We start from the raw sequence: 25,357 nt of genomic DNA, 5'->3' as shown, positions 1-25,357 counted from the left end.
TTTAAAAAAAAGAAATTTGCATTGAAGAACTTGCAACAGTACCTGCTCTAAGACATGCCAGGCAAATTCTAGCTGCTGAGGAGGAGGATGCTAAGGGCAGATTCTGGAAGCCTTGAATGACTGAATAAGGACTTTGGGCTTTATTTGGTAGTAATGGAGAAGTATTGAAGAAGTCCAACCAAGGTAGGAATAGGCTACCAGTATTGTCTGGGGACGACTGAGCTGTGGTTTGGAGGTAGGGAGAGGGAATGGGTGGAGGAGGCATGTTAGCAAGCCCATGAACCAGAGCAAGGGGGCTGCATGCAGTGGGAACGGTTGGTGCCGCCATCAGGAAGCACCGCTAAGGGCAGGCAGTGTCACTGTCTTGGGCACAAGTGGCAGGAGAAGTGGAGCAATCATCAAGAGAAAGACATTCCTATCGTTTGCAGGGTTGAGAGGGCCATTCTCAAAGCTTTGGAGGGCTTCAGGTAACTGAAGCTGACAGTTCCACAAAAAAAAGATTTCATCTTTCCGCCAGTTTTCAAATCCAAACTTGTGAAGTGCTCAGACACCTTGCACCAATAGGAGTCTGCCGTTCAATCTCCCTTGTCATCGCTGGTGCTTGAAGCTGCAGGCCAGCCCTGCCAGGAACCAGGTGCTGCACAGCTCTGCTCTGCTGGTCTCCTAGTGAGTGACAAGGCGGAGGGGCGGAGGGGCATTCGGGCTCCACAGCCGCCCCCCTCACCCTCGGACCTTACGCTTCAGTGCCCCTCGATGGCATGCAGCCCGCAGCTTCCAGCGAAGCAAAGCAGAATGGGGAATGGCAGCCAAGCCGTCCCTCCAGGCTGCCTCCCATCGGCTCCCCTGGGCCGAACAGAATCAAAACCTCCTGAAGCTAATGAAGGTGAATTTAAACCGGCCTCCAAAGAATAGCAGGTTATGTCTCCCAGCTGACTAAATAGGGCTTCCTCTTCAAGGCAGCTTAATCTGCAACACCCGGTTAATACATAATTCAAAGTGGAAAGTGTGTGCCTTGACTACAGCGAGGCAGCTACTACCAAACAAAGTTACCCTTTCATGCCTTTCCCCTCCTACTGACAAGGACTCTGTAATCAGTACCATTTCTAGGTGCTATGTTTGAAGAAGCAGGTGTAAGGACTTTTCTGTCCTGCAGTTGCAATGGTAAGAGTTTAACTCCAGTCTCTCTCTCTCTCTCTCCTTGGATGGAAGAATCATTTTCATTTCAAATTAAGGGGCCTCTGCTCTGCTGGCGGCAGAGCCATTAGCCCCTACTGAGGGGCCAGGTTCTTTTATGCTGGCTTGAAGGTCAGGATTAGGAGGGCATACCAGACCGATAACGGAATATCAGACCAGACCTGGAGATGCTTTTCTTGGAATCCTGAACAGAAAGAGCTCTTCCCGGCCATTTTTCCTTTCTCTCCCTCTCCTAGGCAAATGCAGAAAAAAAAAAAAAAAAAAAATCCAGAAGGTGATTTTCAACCATAATCTCCTTCATGTTGGGATATGGTACAGCTACTAAAAACTATGTTCATGAAGATGAGGAAGATGCAAAAATGTTTCTGATGCAATGTTAAGTAAAAAAAGGCAGGATACAAAATTGTCATGTATACATGATTACGTTCACTTTGTTGCTTTCTTTTAAATCCTATAAAGTAAAAGGCAAGAGAGAAGTTCACCCAAATATCAAGATCAGGTTTGTCTGGGTAGTGGAACAATAGATTTTTTTCTCTTCACTTTTTTCTCTGTGGTTGCCAAATTTTCTATTAATAACTATAATAATTTTGCAATAAAAATGTATTTAAAATGATATGAGTCTTGAATTTTTAAAATTTCCTTCTAAGCTGGGGCAGGGTGGGATATAGTCTATATCACACACAAGTTCAGGTGTAAAGGGTTTAGGAACCTCAGTCTACAAAGAAAGCAGTCAAGGGGCACCTGGCTGGCTCAGTCAGTAGAACATCTGGCTCTTGATCTTGGGGTTGTGAGTTCCAGCCCCACACTGGGTGTAGGTATTACTTCTTTAAAAAAAAAAAAAAGCAGTAAAGTTGGGAAGGCGAGGATATAGATAGAATTAGTGGTAGTCAAAACTTCAGTAACTTGCTTTATTTAAATCCTTCCCACCGATCCTTTGAGAGAAGTTAGCAGGGAAGGAGGCAGTGTGCATCCAGCACCTTTGAGTGAATTATAAAAAGACTTCTTCCTGGCAACATAGTCCTGAGCCAGCATACATGGTTTGCTTGGTACACCCCAGCTGATGTCAGCCCCCACTCACCCCCTCATCCAAGATCCTAGTGATCCCGGGTAAGGGAAGAGGGTGCACATGAATATGGGCTCTAAGCGTACCCTGAAAGGATGCTTTTCCTGAAAAAAAGGGTGTCCAAGAATGATGTCAACAGCACGGCACTGAGGCTGGAGGAAGCCCCAGGGACAGGTTCTCTGGGAGTGGTAAAGCGCCCCTCATGCAAGTACCCGAGCGTGTGCCCATACCCACGTGCGCACCTCACTCACTGTACTAAAAATGGACACATGCATACATGCTCATTACACAAGCACACACCCACTTTCTGGACTTTAGTAGAACACTATCCCAGTCTACAGTCCCAGCCGCTGTATCAGCAGGAGGGAAACAGATTGCTTAAGGTAACCTTGTTCCAAATTCATTTGGCTCTTGTTACAATAACATCCACAACAGTTTTTAAATGTGCTGGCATTTCTGCTTTATGTCCCCTTTCTTGATGAAAGACATCATTAGTCACTGTCACAGAGGAGGTCCAAAGCCGGATCTTCCGTAAAAGCAATTAGAGAAGAGCCAATGGTGGAGGCAGATCTCATCCACTCCTTCATGGGGAAGGACCTCCCCCCAACCCCACAAAGTATGCCCTACTACCAGATTTTCTTTTTTCTTTTTTTGGCTAGGACACCCCCTGCCCCCAACACACACACACACACACACAGACACACACACACACACACACTCTCACACTCCTTTTGCACAGGGTAAGCTAATGCGTTGGTTCTGGCATCTGGCTGTTGCACATTAGACTTTTAAAACCTTGGGGCTTTTTAAAAAACACTAATGCCTGGAACCTATCCCAGATCAATTAATTTAGTAAGAATCACTGGGGGTGAGCCCCAGGCTTGAATTTTTTTTTTTTAATTCCTTAGGTGATTGATTCTATTATGCATCTGAGGTTAAGAACACATCCTGAGGATTCTCCTCAGCTGAGATTTGCAAGTACATATCTGGCACCAGGAGGACAGTAGAGAGCCAGCCAATCCTGGAGGTGAGCTCCAGAGAGTAGAAGTGTCTGTCCATTTCCCTCTAGCACCTTGCCTGCTGCACCTGACTGAATTAACTGACCTTAAAACCTGAACAATGAACTAATGAGCTACCAAGCCAGAAGAAAAGAAGAAAAAGGAGAAGGGATGCTGATTTAAACTGGAAATTAGGAAGGAGAGCCAGGGAGAAACACAGAGGAGGACAGGACCAGATGGGAGGATCAGTCCCCACATCCCCGCAATACACCTGGAATTGGATCGACATCGTCTTTTCGTTGGCTCGAGTGCTGCCTGCCTTCTCTAGGAGAAGTGGGGGGGCGGGGGAAAGCAGCCAGCTCTTGTCAATGGCAGGACAGAGCTGCCAAAACCCAACTTGGATCAGCTTTCAGTTTCTAAACAACAGAACTTCGGCATTTTGGGGGCTCTTCCTATTAACCCAAAGGATGGGTTGGTACTGGGTCTGAGCTGCTCTCTTTTGGGGCATGGGGTCCCAATCTCTCTCCCTTTGTCCTGGCCTTGGCCATGGAGAAATTCCCACATGGCTGACGCTGGAGCCTCCAACACTGATACAGTTTCTTTGGGGAGTTTGGCCGGGAGCTCATCCCACCCTCCAGCTCTCTGAAGCATCAGTACCACCATTCTTTCAGTAAAGACAGCCTAATTCAGGCTGGCCCTTCCCGAGGATTAATATGGTCACCACAGGGTTTGAAGTCTTGAAAGTGGTGTGTGGTCTAATATAAGGTGTGTGTTGTACGTGGTGGGGGGGGGGGGAGGGGCAGGGACGATTGTTCAAGTTCTAGAGACTCTGGAAGTAGGGAGCAGGTGGCTTTGTTCTCCCCAGTGCCAGGCTACCTTGGCGTGTGATGACTAGGGCTGTACATCAGAAAAGCCCCACCCAGGCACTGTTCTGAGCAGGCTTCAGCTCTAAGGCAGACAGTGAAGATTAAATCTTACATCATTTAATAAGCCACTTAAAGGCCCCGCGGCTCTTCCTAGTTCCCCAGCAGAGAGGGCGCTCCAGCAGCTCAGAAGCTCCCCGCGAACTGCTCTCTGACAGTGTCACAGCTCTCACCGCCAGCTGCTCTGGGATGGAGGGAGGTGCTGGCTATGTGGCCAAGCCTAAGAATCGGTGAATAGAGGAACGAGTTTCTCTGCCCTACTGCACTCCCCCTTCCCCTTCCTCTTTCTCTTCCCATATGCAAGAACTTACCTGTCTGGACCTTATGTTTCCCTTCTGCAAATGAAGGCTGTTAATTTCAGTCTCAATTTCTTCTCTCTCAGGGACGGTATGGGATAGAGCTATCAATGTATTTAAGCAAGAAATATAGACACAACAGATAATAGTTTAAAGTGATCCACTGTGATCATTCTGAAAATGAAATCTGAGAACTGAAACGCTGCTTCCAGGAGATGAAAAGGTAAAAAAAACAAAACAAAACAAACAGCCAACCTTCAAAGGGGACACTTCTGGGCTCTGGTTAGATTTCATGGGAAGACGTTGTACATTTTCTATGTTGCACACACACACGCATGCACACATGGCTCTCTGCCTCCTCTGCTCCCAGGAAGGCAGTCGCGGGTGGCTTCTACCTTAGCCACCCCCAGAAGGAAGAATAAGGCTTTAAATAAGCAATTTGTGAAAGCTGTCGAAGTATAGGAGCAGGAGGGCTAGGGAGTTTTTATCAAACCTCATCTCTAGCTGCTGGGCAAACAACAAGTTCAGGTGTCTGAGGCTGGAGTTGCTGTACGAGGACACTACTTGGAGGGAATCAGGGCCGACATAGGTGGTCCATTTAAACAAGCAGGTTGGGGCGCCTGGGTGGCTCGGTCGGTTAAGCGTCCGACTTCAGCTCAGGTCATGATCTCACGGTCCGTGGGTTCGAGCCCCGCGTCGGGCTCTGTGCTGACAGCTCAGAGCCTGGAGCCTGTTTCAGATTCTGTGTCTCCCTCTCTCTGTGACCCTCCCCTGTTCATGCTCTGTCTCTCTCTGTCTCAAAAATAAATAAACGTTAAAAAAAATTTTTTTTAAACAAGCAGGGAATCACTTTCTTTATCCTCACTTACATTAAGAACACTTTAAAAAAAAAACCATTTGAAAACATACTACCTATTGGGTAACAGCAAAGCAAAATGGTTACAAGTCCAGCTTTGGAGCCAGACTTCCGGGGGTCCAAATACTGGTTTAGCTACTTACCACTGGTATGTAATCTGGGGCAAGTAATTAGCCTCCTGTGTGCCTCACTTTTCCCATCCGTAGAAGAGGGATAATAATAATACCTACCTCACAGGCAAAGTGGGAGGATTTAGTGAATTAATATACCTCAAATGCACAGAAGAATGTAATAAGCTCTTTATAGTGTTAACTGATTATTATGTACAGTGCTGGAGAGCAGTCATTTATCTTGGATTTTACAAGATGAACTTGATACTTTGAGGGGCCATCAGACCCTACGTCCTGAGTCTGGTTTGGGAACCATGGTCATTATCCTGGGGACACTCCAAACCCCCTGAGAGGGCAAACCCTACATCTCAGGACAGAATCTCAGAACTGAGAGTCTGGTAAAAATTATATTTTATTTTTTTAGCAGGCTGTACGCCCAACGTGGGGTTTGAACTCACAACCCCTAGTTCAAGAGTCACATGCTCACTGACTGAGCCAGTCAGATGTCCCCGGTTAAGAATCCTTTTTGGAAGCCCTGTAGGGCCTCAGGATTTCCCTCCAGGATGAGGACTTGTAAGCTGCTGAGTGTACCTGCCAAGTGTGTTATTGTGCTCCCATTGGTGGTTTGGTGTACAGAAAACTCTAGCCCCTGAAGATTTCCCAGTCCTTGAATTATTTAGAGAACGGTGTCAACACTTTGCCGTGGAGACTGAACCTGTATTTCACGGTATTAAAATGTCAACTGAGCATAGGGGAATGCATCCAAAAAGCACATACTTTTTGGTGGACATTTTGGTACTAATATTTAAAAATGTTCAAAGCATTTTGGTCCAACATTCTGACTTCTTAGGACCTAGCTTATAGAAACACTTAAGTATGTAAACAATTATGTTGAGAATCACTGGAAATTAGCAACAACTCAACAGACCATCAAGAAACAAATTCATAGGGCTCCTGGGTGGCTCAGTTGGTTAAGTGTCCAGCTCTTGATCTCAGCTCAGGTCTTGATCTCAGGGTCACGGTCTAAGGGCCTTGAGTTCAAGCCCCATGTTGGGGTCTGTGCTGGATGTGAAGCCTTCTTAAAAAAAAAATGCTTAGGGGCGCCTGGGTGGCTCAGGTCATGATCTCACAGTTCATGGTGAGTTCGAGACCTGTGTGGGGCTTTGCACTGATAGCATGGAGCCTGCTTAAGATTCTCATTCTCTCTCTCTGTCTCTCTCTCTTGTCTCTCTCTCTTCCCCCGCTTTGCGCCCCCCTCACTCTCTCTCTCTCTCTCAAAAAAAAAATAAAAAAAATAAAAAAAAATTAAAAAAAAAAAGCTTAAACCAGCTGTAGCTCACCTATACTACAGAACACATGCCCCATCTCAAAGGAGAGAGATCTATAAGCTCTGGCAGGAGATGTCTCCAAGATATATAACTAAGAAAAAAAATACGTGGGACCCTATTTATGATTCAATCCTACTTTTGTTTTTGAAAGCAGTAATGCATGTCTGTATTCGTTTGGAAAAAGTATGAAAGGAAAGAAATATCTGAAGGGATATACATCAAGTTGTTGGTGGTAATCTTGGGGTATGAGTGGAAGTGAAATTGTGGGAATTTTTCTTATTTTTGTTACATATATATATTAAATTTGTCAGTTTATGTAACGTGTAATTAGAACACACACACACACACACACACACACACACACACACACAAGCAGCCAGGGTATCCATACCTGAGGGCTCTATCACTCCCTGTCGTCCTCAGAGGTGGCACGGGGCAGGCACGGGGGTCTTGGTAGGCACATGGCAGCTTGTGTCAGCACAAATCAAACTATATCTTCGTGGGACACCTAGGCTGAAACCCCTGAGCTTTCTTCCCAAACTGTGCTCTAGTTGAAAAGATTTTGCTCCTATACTTATTTTTGGGGGATGGGGGCAGATGGGGAGAGCCTCTATAGTATTTAACAGGTGTTCAAGAGTCTCACTGAGACCCAGAAACACGGGGCCACATCCCGCCAAAGGCGGGTAACAACAGCTTGCCTCCCTGTTACACGAGGTTGTTGTGAGAATCAGACACGGTTTTGGATGCACAACGACTTTCCAAACGAAAGGGAACACAGAGGAACTGATCCTCCTGTTCTAAGCCCCACGGGAACTGCAGAGGGCGGGGAGGGAGACAGTCCCTGAGCCCTCCGGGAAGCACACAGCTTGGGAGTCAGCGGAAAGAATGGTCGAGAGGGACACCAGGAAATGATCCTTCAAATAAGTGGGCACAGCCCCTTCCAGGGCGGATTGTGGGGGTCTGCATTTCCTCTTCACCTGCCGGCAGGCAGCCCCAAGCCCCGCAGGCAGGGCAGAGAAGAGAGCCACGGTGGCGGCGGGCTCCCTGGAAGACAACTTCCCAGCCCCCAGCAGCACCGGTCTCAGCCAAGCTGAGCGGTGCAAGCGAGTCAGAGGTACGCACACTGCAGTGAGGCTGCTGCATGTGACTGCAGAATGTCTGTGGCTGCAGAACTTGCCGAAGGACACGGCCAGGCTCTCACGGGTCAAGCCGGCTGCCGCCCAGGGGCTGGGGGATGGAGATGCCTCGTGGTCGGCGGGGGGTTGGGGGGAACAGTGGCGGCCTCTCACAGCCCACCCTGGAACTCAGCTCCCCTTTCTCATTCTCTCCCTTGCGGCTGACATTCCAGCAGGGTGAGATTCTGGATCTCTGTGCAAAAACACTCCAGAAGCCAGTCTGGTTTTGCACAGGTCAGAATCATCCAACTTCTTCCTCCCAAATGATCCACTTTCACATGTCTTAGCCATCTCTCCATCTCAGCAAAGCGCTACTGAGGCGGGCAAGGCTCCATTCGGCAACCCTCCCACCCCCCAACAAGGGGTGGGGGCGGTGGGTGGGCGAGGGCAGCCTGACACATTTGCTTTCCAGGGAAGGAGATGGTGAAGCGATGGGGCTCACCACTTCATTCCAACTGAGAAAAAAAAGTGGCTGGGTATGAAACGCCTTTGGGCTACACGCATTTCCCGTTTTACGGCATTCACACACTCAGCCTCAAAGCACTGAAGCAGAAGTGGCTTCAGGGAGAGATAGGTCTGTGGCTGCCCCTGCCCCCCGCCCGCTCAGAGTGCCCCATAAGGCTTGAGAGATCTGGCACGTCACACTGCCCCATCCTCTCCGCGTCCCTCTGGCTCACTCTGCCATAGCCGCACTGGCCTGCCGGCCCTCCCTCAAACCTGCCGGACACACTCTTGGCTCCAGGCCCTTGCCCTTGCCATTCCCTCTGTCTGTAATGCTCTTCTCCCAAATATCTTCACTGTCAGTTGTGATCCTTACTCAAATCTCAACTTCTCAGTGAGGCCTTCTCTAGACAACTGACCTCAACTTACAGCTCCCATCCCCGTACGCTCTACACACACCCTCCTGACTTAATTTTTCTCCATAGGATTTAACCTCACTTGACATTCTTCTATGTTATTATTTATTTATTGTCTGTCTCCTTCCGTTACAATGTAAGTTTCCCCTGAGGGTAAAGGTTCTGTCTGCTTTGTTCACTGCTGTGTCCTTAGTGCCTGGCACAGCATCTGGCACATAGTAGGTGCTCAATAAATGGCTGTCACTCTTGCTGTGATTTGCTCTCCTAATCTCCAGTCCCTGCCACCTCGGCCCTTATACGTAGATGGGTGAGCGGAGCCACAGGAAAGTAAAACAATGGAGAACAGAGGTGAAGAAAGGAGAATATTAGGACATATGGACAAGTATGTGTGTGGAGGGATGGTAAGGAGCAAAGTGAAGGCTAGGAGACTTCCGATTAAAGAAGAGAGGACCTGTACAAGGGCAAGTGCTGAGGAGGAAGAGACACATAACAGAGAGGGAAACTCTCCAGAGTTCTGGGAAGTCTAATCTGAGCAAGCAGTATATGCTAGAGCAGCAGGCCTGGGGTCTGGCTGCAGCCAGGGCTCTGGGCCCCTGCGTGTCTCTTGCTACAGGGCCATCCTCTGTAAGCTGAGGTGCTGTGTGAACAGTAGGCCTGGAAAGAGTTGGAAGAAACCAGGAAGGAAAAGGAGGGAGAGAAGGCAGGACAGGGCCAAGTAAGAGACCCCATGAGTGATCCAGGCGATCACTGGGCAGACTGCTGGGTAGTGGAAGGGACCAAAGGTGAGAGGCTAAGAGAAGTTCAGTGGGATGGATAAGGAAGCAGACTGGAAGGGCAGCAGAGGGAAGACAGCCTGGGAGGAAGGGCAGAGGTGGGAGGCAAGCCTGAGGCAAGTTGCTATTACATATTCCATAGAACCAGACATACCTCCCAGGCCCTGTGCAGGGAGGCCCCAGGACTGCTGCTGCCATCTGCCCTGGAGTTCTGTTCTGTGCCTCTTTCTTTTCTCTCTTTCTTTCTTTCTTTCTTTCTTTCTTTCTTTCTTTCTTTCTTTCTTTCTTTCTTTCTCTCTTTCTTTTCTTTACTTTTCTTTCAGTTTTGTATTTTTATTATCCTAAAGCTCTTTTCTTTTTTTTTAGTTTATTTATTTTTTCAGTAATCTATATACCCAATGTGGGGCTCAAACTTCTGGCCCTGAGATCAAGAATCTCATGCTTCTTTGACTGAGTCAGCCAGGTGTCTCTATGCTAAAGTTCTTAATTCTTGGGGTACACCGGGGTGGCTCGTTCAGTTAAGCATCTAATTTTGACTCAGGTCATGATGTCGCAGTTTGTGGGTTGAAGGCCTACGTTGGGCTCTGTGCTGACAGCTCAGAGCCTAAGCCTGCTTCAGATTCTGTATCTCCCTCTCTCTCTGCCCCTCCCCTGTTCATGCTCAGTCTCCGTCTCTCTCTCTCAAAAAATAAATAAAACGTTTAAAAAAATTTAAAATAAATAAAGTTCTTAATTCTCATGTTCCTTCCCAAGGGCAGATGGAGATTATATATATTATATAATATATTATGTAATATATAATTAATTATACATAATTGATCTATAATTATAGTATATACTATATTGTTTATATATTTTAAATATTATATAATATATAATATAATATTATTTTATATAATATATGAAATAATATTATATAACATTATATAATATATATTATGGACATAAGATAATTATATATATATATTTGGAAATTTTTAATATTTGGTCATGTTTAGGAGGGTTACATTACAGTGTCTTTCCCTTGAATTTGGTAACAAGGTCAGAAAAAGTCACTCTCTGAAATGGAATCCATCAAAATCAATAAAGAACAGCTGCTTTTAGCTACTTGCCAAATAATTCAAATTAAGAGGCAATTTATAAATGGAGATACAGGGACTAGAATGCTTGGTGAGACACTCCTTAGGAGTTCAGGTCTTGAGACTAGAGTTTCTCAGTCTAATCAAGGTGATCAGTTAGGATATATCTTCAGAACTGGAACGCACTTAATGCAAATGAAGTTGTAAGTGAATTCAATCATCTAACATATCCAATCTGATGATCTGAAGTAGGTTGTAGGGAGTGTGGTTCAAGGAAGGCCAAGAAACAAGAATTTTTAGGATATATCCGGCTGGTTCAAAGGAGATTGTTCTCTGGTTTGAAACCCCAATCCTGATTCTGCAGACATCCTAATTTGGAGAATGGAGACAAATCCAGCTACACTAGCTGAATGGAAATATTCCCTAAAAGCATCTAATTGCCTTTGTTCTAATTCTTTGCTTACTAAGCTAACTCGTGATCCACATCTAACTATAAGACAGTCTCTGTAAAGGAATGCGTGCCACAAAGGTTCTAAGCTAAGAACCACATCTGTAATCCTGCTGGAGAGAAATGTCCTGTTAATTGGCAAATGGGCACGCTCATACACGGCGCCTTCAGTCACCTAAGAGTTTTGGGAAATTGTGTTTTGGTTGCCCTAGGCCTGATTACCCCAGAGAGTGGAGATAAAATCCTGTACCTAGCCCCGAAAGCTAAGGACTGGTCAAGGAGCTCTGGGTTAGCCTTGCTGAGGTGTTGACAACAGGGAGTGCTCATCCGAAGCACTCAGCCAATCTCTCCTTTTCCTCTTCTCTTTTAGCTGCAATCAAAATTCAGTGGCCGAAATACATAAATAAAGAGGAGCCCACAGTGCTACATCTGATAGGATTTCAATAAACCTTGCTTCAGGTCACCAATATGCTACACGCTTTCCAGCACACATTTAATTAACCCATTGTCTAAGCATTCCTTCCTGAAGGAGCAGAGCGACCAAATGCTATATATAAACTCTCTCATCTAAGATGTTTATGGCTCTCTTCTATAATCAGGGCCCTTTCATGCAAATAGCAGCAGGGGGAGCTAAGAAAATGGCCCGGGAGGACAAACACAGGGCTACTCTTCATCTCTGGAAGATTCAACAAGCTTGACTCTCTTCTCTGGAGTGCAAATCCTCCTCAGTGCCACAGCTTTTCATCCCAATAGCCGAAGACCAGATTCAGACCTATTATTCTTTCCAGCCAAAATAATTTTATTCCATTTTGCATGTTTTGATAACAGTTTCCTTCCCCTCCCTACCTCCAACTGCATCTCTATATTCTGATAAGCCTCTTGAGTAGCCAAGGATGAGTAGCTCTGGCTGCTCCTCATTATCACAAGGAAGAACCATCTCACTATGAAAGAATGTCAAGATATATGACACATGTGCCACTCAGGAGGGTGGTCAACCTCTTCTGTTCAAGTCACAATAAGAGAATGGTCAATTAATCAAATTCTACCAGTTGTGTTAAAAATGTACTTCCGGGGCGCCTGGGTGGCGCAGTCGGTTAAGCGTCCGACTTCAGCCAGGTCACGATCTCGCGGTCCGTGAGTTCGAGCCCCGCGTCGGGCTCTGGGCTGATGGCTCAGAGCCTGGAGCCTGTTTCCGATTCTGTGTCTCCCTCTCTCTCTGCCCCTCCCCCGTTCATGCTCTGTCTCTCTCTGTCCCAAAAATAAATAAACGTTGAAAAAAAAAAAAAAAAAAATTTAAAAAAAAAAAAATGTACTTCCATCGAATTACATATATATATATATATATATATATATATATATCCATCAAGTAGACTTCCTTCTCTAAATGCTCCAGGCCAGTAAAAAATGTGCAGATAAATGAGATTTGTAATCTTTTGTCTTCTAATGACACATGCTTCAGGCTGGATGCAGGATGCTAAATAGATGCTTTAGGAAGGTCAGCCTGAAGGCACAAATGACCAGACACATAAAGCCATCCAGGGTCAGCCATATTGCCAGCACCAAAGAGGCAGTGGGGCCACCTGCTGGAAGGACTGGGCACTGCTCTTGGTCCTCTACCTCCTTGATGTCCTTAGAGCCAGGTCTAGGGCAGCACCACAATCTTTTTCTCCAGCTTCTGTGGTGGGAAGAGGAAGTTTCTCATGATCTCATCCAGCTCTTCAAGGGCCAGCTGGGCGTGGAGCTTGGCCACATCATCGGGCTCCAAACGCACCACGTGTTTCAGCAGGTGGTAGAGATCCTTAAGGACATCCCTCAGCACCTGTATGAGAGAGACAGTGTCATGACTATCTGTCTACTGTTCCAAAATTGCTCACAAAGACCTATTTGCCTTCTCCTGTCTGAGAAGTTCTGTGAGAAAACTTGCAGGCTCCCTTAAGAAGATAATGCATGGCCTTCTCAGATGGAAGGAGGAGCAGCTGTACTGAGATAGGCTTCCTCTGGGGTTTCTCATGACCCCTGACACCTCACTACACTGGCCTTGGGGGCTGCTACTCCCCAATATCTCCAGGCCAAAGTATACATCCCAGACCCCTTCCTTCAGTCCCAAAGCATAGCAAAAACCTTAGAACCACAGACAGGGAATAGTGCCCAGACATGGTTACTCCTAGAGCACAATTACCAGCATCTTCCTCTCTAGCTCCCACAAAGCCCTCTGCTGACACCCATCTGCAGACATCTATCATATGAAACCCAGAAGGCTCTCTCTTCAACAAGCATGCCTTTCCTTGCCACTACTTTAAAACTTTTCTACCACAGGGGCACCTGGGTGGCCCAGTTGGTTAAGCATCCGACTTCGGCTCAAGTCATGATCTCTCGTTTGTGGGTTTGAGCCCCGTGTCAGGCTCTGTGCTGACAGCTCAGGGCCTGGAGCCTGTTTTAGATTCTGTTGTCTCCCTCAATCCCTGCTCCTCCCCTGCTTGCATGCTCTCACCCACATTCTCTCTCTCTCTCTCTCAAAAATAAATAAACATTAAAAAAAATTTTCCACCACAGTTCCATCTCCATGCCCTTCCTCAAGTCACTATAATTTGGTTTTCAATTGCAACCCTGTAACAGGAGACGAGAGGGCCGTGTAGACAGAGCCACACCCAGTCCTCACGTCCCATGTTCTCATCTTATGCTCTGACACGGAATTGGGAGGGTGCCAAAGCACCTACTCCCAGGAGCTCCTAATTTCCTTCAAAATCTTCCTGGCTTTGCAGTTAGAGCTTCTAGAAAGAAACAGGTTTCAGGGGCGTATGGGTTGCTCAATCAGTTCAGTGTCCCACTCTTGATTTCAGCTCAGTTCATGATCCTAGGGTTGTGGGATCAAGCCCATGTCCGGCTCCATGCTGAGGGTGAAGCCTGCTTGAGATTCTCTCTCTCTTTCCCTCTGCCCCTAAGAGGCCTTAGGGATCAAGTGGTCAAACTAGGGGACTGAAGACACCTGGTCACAGGGGGTCACATGACTTGTCTGCGACTACTTGTGAAATTACTTCTGGTCTGGGCTCAGTGCCTCAAAAGCTACTATTTTTGGATCACGTACTGTACTAGGTATTTTTCTTATGTTATCTAATTTTTATGCTGGTCATATAAAGGAAAGCTATTAGCCTCGTTTTACAGATGAGAGCATAGAAGATTAGAGGGGTAAGTAACCTCCCAAGATTACTCAGCTAAAAAAAATGGTGGAGCCAGATTCTAAACATCCAGAACCTGTGTTCTTATTTATTTTTACTGAAAAGGTAAGGGGCACCTGGGTGGCTCAGTCAGTTAAGAGCCCGACTTCAGCTTAGGTCATGATCTCACAGTCCATGGGTTTGAGGCTGGCATCAGGCTCTGTGCTGATAGCTCAGAGCCTGGAGCCTGCTTTGGATTCAGTGTCGCCCTTTCTCTCTGCCCCTCCCCTATTCACACTCTGTTTCTCTCTCTCTCTCTCTCTCTCTCTCTCTCTAAAAAAAAATAAATAAACTTTAAGAAAAAAAATAAAAGGTAATACAATATAAAAAATTATGTATGAAAAATATTAGTCTCTCTTGTACTCCAGACTCTTTTCTTTCTCAGAGAATATCATACTTAATTCTGAGAAATGTGCTAGGTGTTTACAAGCATATATGTTTCCCCCCTCCATTCATTCATTCATTCATTCATTCATTATTTATTGAGAGACAGCAAGACAGAGCATGAGCGGGGGAGGAGCAGGGAGAAAGAGGTAGACAAAGAATCCGAAGCAGGCTCCAGGCTCTGAGCCGTCAGCACAGAGCCCAACTGGGGCTCAAACCCAGGCACCATGAGATCATGACCTGAGCTGAAGTTGGGCACTTAACTGACTGAGCCATCCAGGTCCTTCTCCCCATCCCTTTTTAAAAGCACAGAATTGGGGCGCCTGGGTGGCGCAGTCGGTTGAGCGTCCGACTTCAGCCAGGTCACGATCTCGCGGTCCGGGAGTTCGAGCCCCGCGTCGGGCTCTGGGCTGATGGCTCAGAGCCTGGAGCCTGTTTCCGATTCTGTGTCTCCCTCTCTCTCTGCCCCTCCCCCGTTCATGCTCTGTCTCTCTCTGTCCCAAAAAAAAAAAAAAAAAAAAAAAAAAGTTGAAAAAAAAAATAAAAAATAAATAAAAAAAAATAAAAGCACAGAATTATATTCTACGCTGTTATGTGCCATGATACCTGGTGACTTAATATACTTTGAAGATCTTTTTTTTTTTAACTTTTTTTTTTTTCAACGTTATTTTTGGGACAGAGAGAGACAGAGCATGAACGGGGGAGGGGCAGAGAGAGAGGGAGACACAGAATCGGAAACAGGCTCCAGGCTCTGAGCCATCAGCCCAGAGCCCGACGCAGGGCTCGAACTCACGGACCGCGAGATCGTGACCTGGCTGAAGTCGGATGCTTAACCGACTGCGCCACCCAGGCGCCCCGAAGATCTTTTGTATAATTGGCTGTATAGGATGAATGTCACACGACTTATTTATACACACTCCCAATTAAACTCGTTTAAAAAACTCTTTTGCTATTACAAATATTGATGCAATAAAGACTCTGCTACTTAAGTCTTTGCAGACATGAACAAGTATATTTATAGGACAAATATCTAGAAATGGAATCTCTGGGTCAAGAGTTCATGCACACATAAAATTTTGATAGATGTGGCCAGAGAGGTTGCAACAACTTACATTTTTACCTAACACTGTGAGAATACCTGTTTCCCCATATTCTCCTCAGTGCTATGTACTGTAAACTCTTACCTTTGCTAATCCAGTAAGTGAAAAATAGTATCATGGTGTTTCAAAATTGCATCTTTTTTTTTTAATTTTTAAAATGTTTATTCATTTTTGAGAAAGAGACAGAGTGTGAGCAGGGGAGCAGAGAGAGAGAGAGACACAGAATCTGAAGCAGGCTCCAGGCTCTGAGCTGTCAGCACAGAGCCCGACGTGGGGCTTGAACCCACAGACCGCGAGATCATCACCTGAGCCGAACTCGGGCACTTAACTGACTGAGCCACCCAAGTATACTCACGCCTATACTTCAGTTTGTAACTCGTATCACAACTATAGCTTAAATATTTATTGTGTAATTAAAAGTACGTTTTCCTCACTAGATCACATATCATTCATTCTGGTGAAGTCCCAATGCCTCATACAGTGACTGTCATGTGGCAGATACCTAAAAGATTTATGAATGAAAGAAGGCACGTATGCATGCTACTCCTGGCCAGTTTCTCACTTGGTAAAAACTAAAAATTTTAAGAATATCTATTGAAATGATGCCAGACAACCAGGCTCGCTTCATGGCTGTGTGATCTGTGCAGTCACAGCAGGTCCCCCAATCAACAGGGCCACATGCTTGGTTCAATGATCTGCTTTTGTTGTCCTACAATTCTTTTTTATTTTAAGTTTATTTATTTATTTTGAGAGAGAAAGACGGAGAGCAAGTGGGCACTAGCAGGGGCAGGGGGTGGGAGAGAGGGAGAGAGAGAGAGAGGGAGAGAGAGAATCCCAAGCAGGCTCCATGCTGTCTGTGCAGCACCCAAAGCAGGGCTCAATTTCACGAACCGTGAGATCCTGACCTGAGCTGAGATCAAGAGTCAGACACCTAACCAACTGAGCCACCCAGATGCCCCTAAAATTCTTTCTTTCACCATTCTTTTACAATTTATTATTATTATTATTATTATTATTATTATTATTATTATTATTGAGAAAGAGAGAGCATGGGGGCGGGAGGATAGGGGCAGAGGGAAAGAGATAGAGTATCTTAAGCAGGCTCTGTGCTCAGTGTGGTGCCTGACGCAGGGCTCAATCCCACAACCACGGGATCATGACCTGAGCTGAAATCAAGAGTCGGACACTCAAACGAGTCACCCAAGCGCCCCTATTGTCTTAAAATTCTTAATTTTGTCTTTGACTTTGTGTTTTGAAAGCGAAGTACAATGGGACAAAGGAGCCTCAGTGTGAGCAGATATGTCCCACATGTGTGTCCACCATTCTTTGCCAGTGCGTTCTGTCCACAGCATCGGCCATGCCCCTTGAGCACAGAATTCCGATGGACCCACAATGTGTGGGGGTTCAACAAGACTTGAAGCCAGTAAAAGGGCAGCATGCTTGTCATGATGGTGACTGAGCAAATGGAGGCACTAACAGCCCTGAGAGGCCACACTTCCCTGATGAATCAGAACTTGCTTCAAACACAGAAAGAAGGCAATGGCTTTCTAAGACACATGGATGAGTCAGATACCCTACTACATCCTTCGTGTTGCTTTTCTGTTTTAGCCAACCATTTGCTCTGAAAATGATGACAATACACAGTTCTTGTTCCTTTCAGTCCCTTCTTATTCATCAGTAGACTGAAGTTAAAGAGTGCTGGCAGCATGCGCACGAATCAAGAAGTGAGACAAAAGCAGTTGAGTTAGTTTTGTGCAAAGGTTCCACTGTTCTGCTAAGAAGGAAACACATATGCGTGCACAAGCCACAGAATACAATTCGTGTAATTTTGATGATTCTACATATGAGTTAAATGGTCTTCTAGTTGCATTTAAAACTGGCATTGCACAATATAAGGAGCTACTGCAAACTTTGTGCTAGTAAGCTCACATTCAAAATTTCCTCTACTTAGAACAGCATTAGCAGCAAATCATACACACGTGACAAGTCGAAGGAGCGAAAGACTGTGAAAGAAAGGAAACAACCTTATATTTACATATCATTAATGGCATGTTTTCCTCATTTCTTTGAATCAGGGACACCACATTCTCATTTTCACTGGGCGCCACATATTACGCAGTGGGCCCTGCAGACAACTCTCGGAGCTCTTTGCCCTGGGTCACTACACCGAGCGCCCGAGTCCCGTGGGCCCACCTCACAGACACTCCGCCCCAGGCCTCGTGCAGCCGTTTCCTGGGTTTTCTCAAGGAGCTGCTGAGACATAAAGGAGTGGGTCTTCCGCGCAGGCGTGTCTGGTGCTGACTGGGGTGCTCCCCCGCTGCCCTCTGGTAACCTCTCTTTCTTTCCTCGAGGCTGGCGGCGCGAAAAGGAGGGATGATTCCCGAAAGAGGATGACTCCCCAGAGCTAGTGCCTCATGATTACTCACTCATTCAATAATCATTATTAAGGGCCTGCTTCGTGCCCAGGCAGCGTGCTGGTGACAGAAGGATGAATAATGCACGAACCCTACCCTCTGGCAGCCACAGCCCAGTGGGGAAGCAGACACACACACACCAGACGTACGACCTCCTCTCGAAGAGATAAGCTCCGCACTTCTGTGGAAGCAAAGGAAGTGATTTCTGCCTGTGGAGGTGGGTGTAGGGATAACATTTCCCCACCAGGCGACGGGGGCTTCACTCAGACTTTTATGTGTAGCCAAAGGGTGGCTCTGCCGAGTGGCTTGGGGAAGCCATTGATCAAGTCCCCTCAGCCTCAAGTACCCTCAGTTAAACGCAGATTCTAAGGGAGCCCAGCCTGCTTGTTATGTGAGGTTTATTTTATTTACTTTTGTAAAGGTTTATTTATTTATTTATCTTGAGAGAGAGAAAAAGAATGTGAGCATGATCAGGGAGGTGGAGAGAGAGAGAAAGAGAAAGAGAGAGAGGATTCCAAGTGACTCCAAGCTGTCAGTGTGGAGCCTGACTCGGGGCTTGAATTCATGAACCCTGAGATCATGACCTGAGCGGAAATCAAGAGTTGGATGCTTAACTGACCGAGCCACTCAGGTGGCCCGCCAATACAGTTTAAAGAAAGTCTCCTGACACCCTTTTACAATGGCATTAAGCCCAAAGTGTCTCTTACACAGAAATTCTAGAGTTCCCAGTGTTTATTACAAGGTCTTCTTTTTTCTTCTTCTTCTAGAGGAATCTTTCACCTACTCAGAAATATCTTCGAGAATTTTTGCTAGAGCCTCCTAACATTCAAAATAAGGTTAGCTTTTACTTGCTAAAAAGGGAGCTTCTAAGGCATTCTGTTCTGCTAAGGTACTCTGCTCTTTCCTGGTGTGGGTAGGAATTTTCCCCTTGGCACTGCTGTGTCCTTAAAATAACAATAATACTTGTGCCAACACCACTTCATACTTGAGGGGCGCTGAGTTCCTTGTTATCAATTACCGGATCTCCTTTTTTGGGTAACTGAGTGTTAGGCAAAGGCTCCTTCTTAATTAATGGGTCTATTTTAGCAATCCACCCTGGCAAGGCTTCTTCCCATTCCCTGTATCGCTGGGGATCCCACACATCACAGGACTTCCTCTGGACTCCCCAAGGATCAAAGCTTCCTGCCAGCCAGGGATTGTCACCAAATCCCACGGATCAGGGGCTGAATACAAGGAGAGTTCAAAGGTAAAGTTACTCACAGGAGCCACTGTGGTGGGCAGGATATAGGCAATCCCATGGAGGAAACCTTTCATTAAGAGTTCAACACACCTGCTCTTCCTCAAGCATCAAGGCCCAAGGACTCCAGGGAAACGTAGAGGGGGTAAAGGTGTGAGTGGGGGTGGGTGCTCTCATACAGAGGAGATCTAGCTTAGCTTTTTGTAGCTGATGGTTGAAAGAAACATATTCACCATCTGAGAAGCTCCTGAGCCAGGGATATCTTAAACAAGTACCTAGGTTCTTAGTCTGAAAACTCTTTGGAAAGGGGTGGGGTTCATTCAGGTGTTTTATTAAAAGAATTTTGAGCTTGCGTGCAACACACACACACACACACACACACACACACACACACACGTGGGGGGGGGGGCGGACCTGATCAGAATGTGGGTGGTGGAAGAGTTCAACCAAGGGAGAACAAAGGAGAGAAAAGTTTATTGAACACACTGCAAAGGATCAGCGGGCAGGACAGCAAAGGAGACAGTCGGCCAGTTGGCAGTGATGGGGCTGTAGTTAAGGAGGGGAAAAGAGAAGATATGGGAACATATGGAATTTTCCTCTTTTGGGTACCTGTGCCTGGTTGTAAGTAGTCCATTGGTCGACATATTTTGAGGTGGGTTGCCTAATGAACCTGTCTGCAATTCAGCCTGGGGTCACTGTGGGCCCTTTTACCTTTCTCAGGTTTCCATTGCTCAAGCCTGTTGCCTAAAAGCAGGGTCTACAACGCAAACACACGCACACACGCACACACACACACACACACACACACACACACACACACTTTCTCACCTCCCTTCCCCCTTCCTTTCAGCTCCTTGAAGCACACAAAGCTGATGCTTCAGGGACAAGGGCAGTCTTTAGGGTTAGACATGGCTTACAAAAGACCAGATGAGGCAGGGCATACTAATAAGGAAACAGTGTGAGCAAAAGACTGCCTTAGGCACACAGGTGCATTTTCAATGGCAAAGCAGGAAAGCAGTTTTGACTCTTTCAATGACCTTGACCCCAAACATCCTTGAAGTGGTTGCTATTTATATCTTTGAGTTAAGATCAAAAGAAGAAATAAATGGCAAGTATCTTTCTTCTTTTTAATTCCTAAATGTATTTATTTATTTGATTATAAAAGCAATATAACCACAACCTATAATATCTGGAACAGAGGAGGAAAACAAGTCTCTAGTCAAAAAACTACCTAATACAAGCTCCATTTGTAAAGACATTTTGTAATTAGATTCATTTACATTTTTTCAACGTTTATTTATTTTTGGGACAGAGAGAGACAGAGCATGAACGGGGGAGGGGCAGAGAGAGGGAGACACAGAATCGGAAACAGGCTCCAGGCTCTGAGCCATCAGTCCAGAGCCCGACGTGGGGCTCGAACTCACGGACGGCGAGATCGTGACCTGGCTGAAGTCGGACGCTTAACCGACTGCGCCACCCAGGCGCCCCTCATTTACATTTTTCACAAATTATTTTAATATTAAAATTTTTTTTAATGTTTATTTATTTTTGAGAGGGAGAGAGGGAGACTGCAAGCTGGGGAGGGGCAGAGAGAGAGAGGGAGACTGAGAATCCCAAGCAGGCTCCAAACCATCAGCGCGAGGCCCGATGTGGGGCTTGAACTCATGAACCGTGAGACCGTGACTTGAGCCGAAGTCAGGTGCTTAACCAACTGAGCCACCCAGGCACCCCAAATTATTTTAATATTTTAAGTCTTTTATACTTCAAGGTGATTTTACAAATGGAATTTAGGTGGATGAAATTGCTATTCTTCTGTTATTATGTGGGACAGGACACAACACAAATGGTCACAAGTAAGACATTTACAGAAATATAAACTCTAGAAAGATGTTATCTAACAGAGGATTTCCCATCTATAATTTCTTAATGTTTAAGGGAAAATGGGCCGCTAAATTTAAAAGGATAGGGGCGCCTGGGTGGCTCAGTCAGTTAAGCGTCCAACTTCAGCTCAGGTCATGATCTTGCGGTCCGTGAGTTCAAGCCTTGTGTTGGGCTCTGTGCTGACAGCTCAGAGCCCGGAGCCTGCTTCAGATTCTGTGTCTCCCTCTCTCTCTGCCCCTCCCTATGCTCTCTCTCTCTCTCTCAGAAATAAATAAATGTTAAAAAAATTTTAATTAATGTTTATTTATTTCTGAGAGAGAGAGTATGAGTGGGAGAGGGGCAGACAGAGAGACACAGAATCTGAAGCAGGCTCCGGGCTCTGAGCTGTCAGCACAGAGCCCGACACGGGGCTTGAACTCACAAACTGCAAGACCATAAGCTAAGCTGAAGTTGGACGCTTAACTGACTGAGCCACCCAGGCACGCGCCCCCCCCCCCAATTTTTAAATATAAAAGGATAAAAAAGTTAAATGCTAGCATACACTAATTGTACTTAGAAATCCAATCTTCCCATAGAACCAACAGATAAGGCAAAAAAAAGATGAGAAAGAAAGAAAACTAAATTCCATACAATCCTATCAACCTACCATTGTGGCTAAGAAAAAATATTGGGCACAAAGACAGAAACAGGGACATTTAGACATTGAAATAAAAGGTAGGGGCAGGCAAGAGAATGGGGGGTTGGTGGTGGTGAAAACCAGAGTTAGTGGGTAGAAACTGGCCTGGCAGGCAAAAAGATTCTCTACGTTGAGGCTCAGAAGAGGAGAAGACCCCAGAATCTGCCTAGTTCTGTTTACAAAATATTGGAATAAGCGTTTGGCATAGGATGAATCTGTCAGAAAGCCACAGGCCAACTGCTAAGGGCCCTCATTTTGATGACTGTGCCTCCCTGTTAAGACCAGTGTATGACTTGGTGGCTGAGGGCAGTGAGAGTGGACAGATGGGGCTAAGTACAGAGAGTCAAGGATCATCAACAGAGCACAGCTCAGCCACCTTTTCCCAAACCATGTGCAGGAGGCTCTGCTAAGCATTCTGGGTAAGAGAACCTGTGCCCGCCCTTCAGGAGCTCACCACTGGGTGGGGGAGACAGACGTGCAGAGCTGAACCTAATGACCCAGAGGCAGGTGGATCAGGTGGGGTGAATTTTGATGCTCCCAGTCACTAGCTAGGGAATCTTGAGCAAAAGACTTCAGCTCTAGGAACCCCAGTGATCTCATCTGCAAAATGGGGATAATACTGCCTCCTTGTAAGGTGGTAAGAATGAGAGTTAATGTCTGTAAAGATCCAAGCACAAAGACCTGTGTATGGTGAATGCTAAATAAGTGGGGGGGGGGGGGGTGCCAGTCTCCCCCACTAATACCGTAATCTGTGTCCTTCTTGTTACTCTTCTATCCTTGAGGCCTAGGACAGAGCCTGGGATGTAGCAGCTCTGGCGTTTGGTACATTTTTGTGTGTGTGTCTATTTACTTATTTTGAGAGGTTGGGGAGAGGGGCAGAGAGAGAGAGGGAGAGAAAGAATCCGAAGCAAGGCTCTGTGCTGTCAGCACAGGGACCTACTTGGGGCTCGAACTCTCGAACCATGAGATCATAACCTGAGCCAAACCCAAGAGTCAGATGCTTAACTGACTGAGCCACCCAGGCGCCCCTGGTGTGTGGAAAATTTTTGACGAATGAACGAATGAATGATAACAACAGCCAATCCTTACATAATACCTGTTATGTGCCAGGTATGGTTCTAAGCATCTCATCTATAGTAACTCACTTAATCCTCACAACAACGCAATGAGAGAGGTACTATTATTATCTCCAATGTGCCCATGGCCACACAGCTAGTAACAAGCAAAGCCAGCATTCCAACCCTGGCAGCCTGACTTGAAGCCAGTGTTCTTTATTAATGACTACATTTTTCTGCCTCGTGAAGTGGCTATTATGTTCCCTCTGCCGAAGTGGGCAGCGTAAAAGCACACTGCCTACCTTACAGGTTGATTGTAGGACCAAAAGAGACGATGCATGTGAGAGTACTCTGCTATGATAAGCCAAGTGATACATAATTCAAAGTAGTGTTGCTATTATTACTCTGACATTGAAATAATTGGATTTACCACCACGGGGCTAAGAAAATGAGGGGAAAGGCACGGCTCTGAAAATGAAAGACAGCAGAGGCCAAAAAAAAAAAAGAAAAAAAATGTGTTAGGAAGACGAAGGGGAATTAGAAGAACAGGTGAAAGAAGGAAAAAGGGATTTAATGCAGTCTGAGTGCAGGATCAGGGCCCGAACTGGTCCCTGACAATGGGTTCCTGACAAGTGCCCGTGTTATTCCACAGGGCTGCAGACACCAGAAAGAACTCTGCTGGGCAATCAGGCAGGAGCCAGGCTCTGAGGTCTGGAAGCGTGTAGCCTCTCTAAGATAATGGGCAGGAAACAAATATATTGGGGAAGGAGAAAGGGGGTAGACAATTCGGACATCATTCAGGGAGCTCTGGCCTGACGAAGAATAAATGCTTTACTGACAAAACCCAAACCTTCACTTTGATGGGTGTATGAAAAAGAAATTAAGACTGATTCAAATAGAAAGACTGGGCTTTTGAGACACCTCACTGAAAAAATGATAGAAAGGTCGGCAAGGAAAGACAGGATTACTATTGTCTAAGAGATTTCTATCCATGCCTGACAGAGACTCTCAAACATGCTGAAGTTCACGGAAGCATTATTATTAACCGGAGGTTACTGAGCTTTTCAAAACCCTTTTATTTCCAAAGTATTTTTCTCTGCTAGACCTAGAGATAAATGGCATTTTTACCCTTTCTGGTTTGTGTCTGGCTGTTAAATGCGGAGGGTATCTCAAGTGCAAATTGGAGAAAAGGGTGGGGAGAGGATGAGGGGAGTATCATGTGTGATTTTCACTGAAGAATGAAGGGGGAGATTTTTAACTGGTCAAGTGCCGAAAATGCAGGGACGTAGGCAGGTTGGCAGTTTAGGGACAAAGACCAAGACAGACACTATGGTTAACCCCTGGTAGGGGTGACAGTTCGGGAGTCCTAAACAAAAAGTGGGCAATCAGCCTCACCGACACAACCCCTAACGGCGTGCCCTTAGGCTGGCTTAGGCGGAGGCAGGCTATCCAGGGCTTCGAGGGGCCAGACCCGTGCCCACTGGGCTGTATCCCCCTCTCAGTGGCAGGGCCAGGAGCGGTCGCCGCAGCATCTTTCACAATGTCTTTAAATAGCAACCTGAGGAAGGCGGCAGCTTTCCTTCACCCCCACAGGCACGGAAATAGAACAAAGAAGGCAGGAAAAATGGCCGGAGTGTGTGCAAAGGCAGCAGGCTGCTGCTTGTGGGAGAGGAGATGGGGAGCTTTGTCCTTAAAAGGTGATTACAATCTCAGCTTTTAAACTGTGCTCCGTGACCTCGCGTGGGGAAAGGGCTCCACTTTGCTGGCCTGGGAGGCTCTCCCCAGCAAACACCCTGCTAAGGGACCCCAGTCCTGCTCCCCGCCTGAGCTTGCTGCTTCCCACGGGATGAATGCCTGCAAAAGGCTCACTACTACCATTTACTTACTGAGTGTTTATATGACGTTTCAGTCACTGTGCTAAGCCCTTCGCACACAGTATCTCATTTAATCCTATAAGACAGGTGCTGTTAGGTTCAGTTTAAAATTAGGGAAAAAAGGATTTAGAGCGGTTTCAGTGACTTGCTCCAAGACATGCCAGAGTTCAAACCTGCGTCAGGGTTAACTCTATAAACCTTGCTTTTAAATATGTGCAGTTACTAGGAAATCCAATATGCAAAAGGAAGCGATGGAGAAAATCTGACCTTTTCCCTGCCCCATCAAAGTTGTTTATTTGGATGGAGCCTGGGCAGGGAGCAGGGGGAGCTCTAACTGGGCTACTGGCTGACCATAGGTTTGGGTTTCTTTTGGGGCATCCTGCATCACCCCAGGCAAACCCCGATACACAGCTTCAGGTCT

At 46.2% G+C, this 25,357-nt stretch overlaps 1 protein-coding gene across 4 annotated transcripts in view; it reads right to left on the bottom strand.

Annotated features, from left to right (window-relative positions):
- Window positions 1–12,531: 12,531 nt before the first annotated feature.
- The window catches only part of TANGO6 (transport and golgi organization 6 homolog), a 194,204-nt gene continuing 181,378 nt past the window's right edge, over window positions 12,532–25,357 (bottom strand). For 3 of the 4 annotated variants that reach the window (XM_045443300.1, XM_045443302.1, XM_045443301.1), the window contains one exon: window positions 12,532–12,919. In XM_045443300.1, coding sequence (XP_045299256.1) covers window positions 12,743–12,919 — 177 coding nt within the window. In that variant the 3' untranslated portion in view covers window positions 12,532–12,742. The remainder of the gene's footprint in view (window positions 12,920–25,357) is intronic. The other variant, XR_006702727.1, reaches the window with a different exon arrangement.

Source organism: Leopardus geoffroyi, chromosome E2 (genome assembly GCF_018350155.1).
Source record: "Leopardus geoffroyi isolate Oge1 chromosome E2, O.geoffroyi_Oge1_pat1.0, whole genome shotgun sequence".
In the NCBI taxonomy this organism is placed as follows: domain Eukaryota; kingdom Metazoa; phylum Chordata; class Mammalia; order Carnivora; family Felidae; genus Leopardus; species Leopardus geoffroyi.
This window is presented reverse-complemented; position numbering and strand designations above follow the sequence as displayed.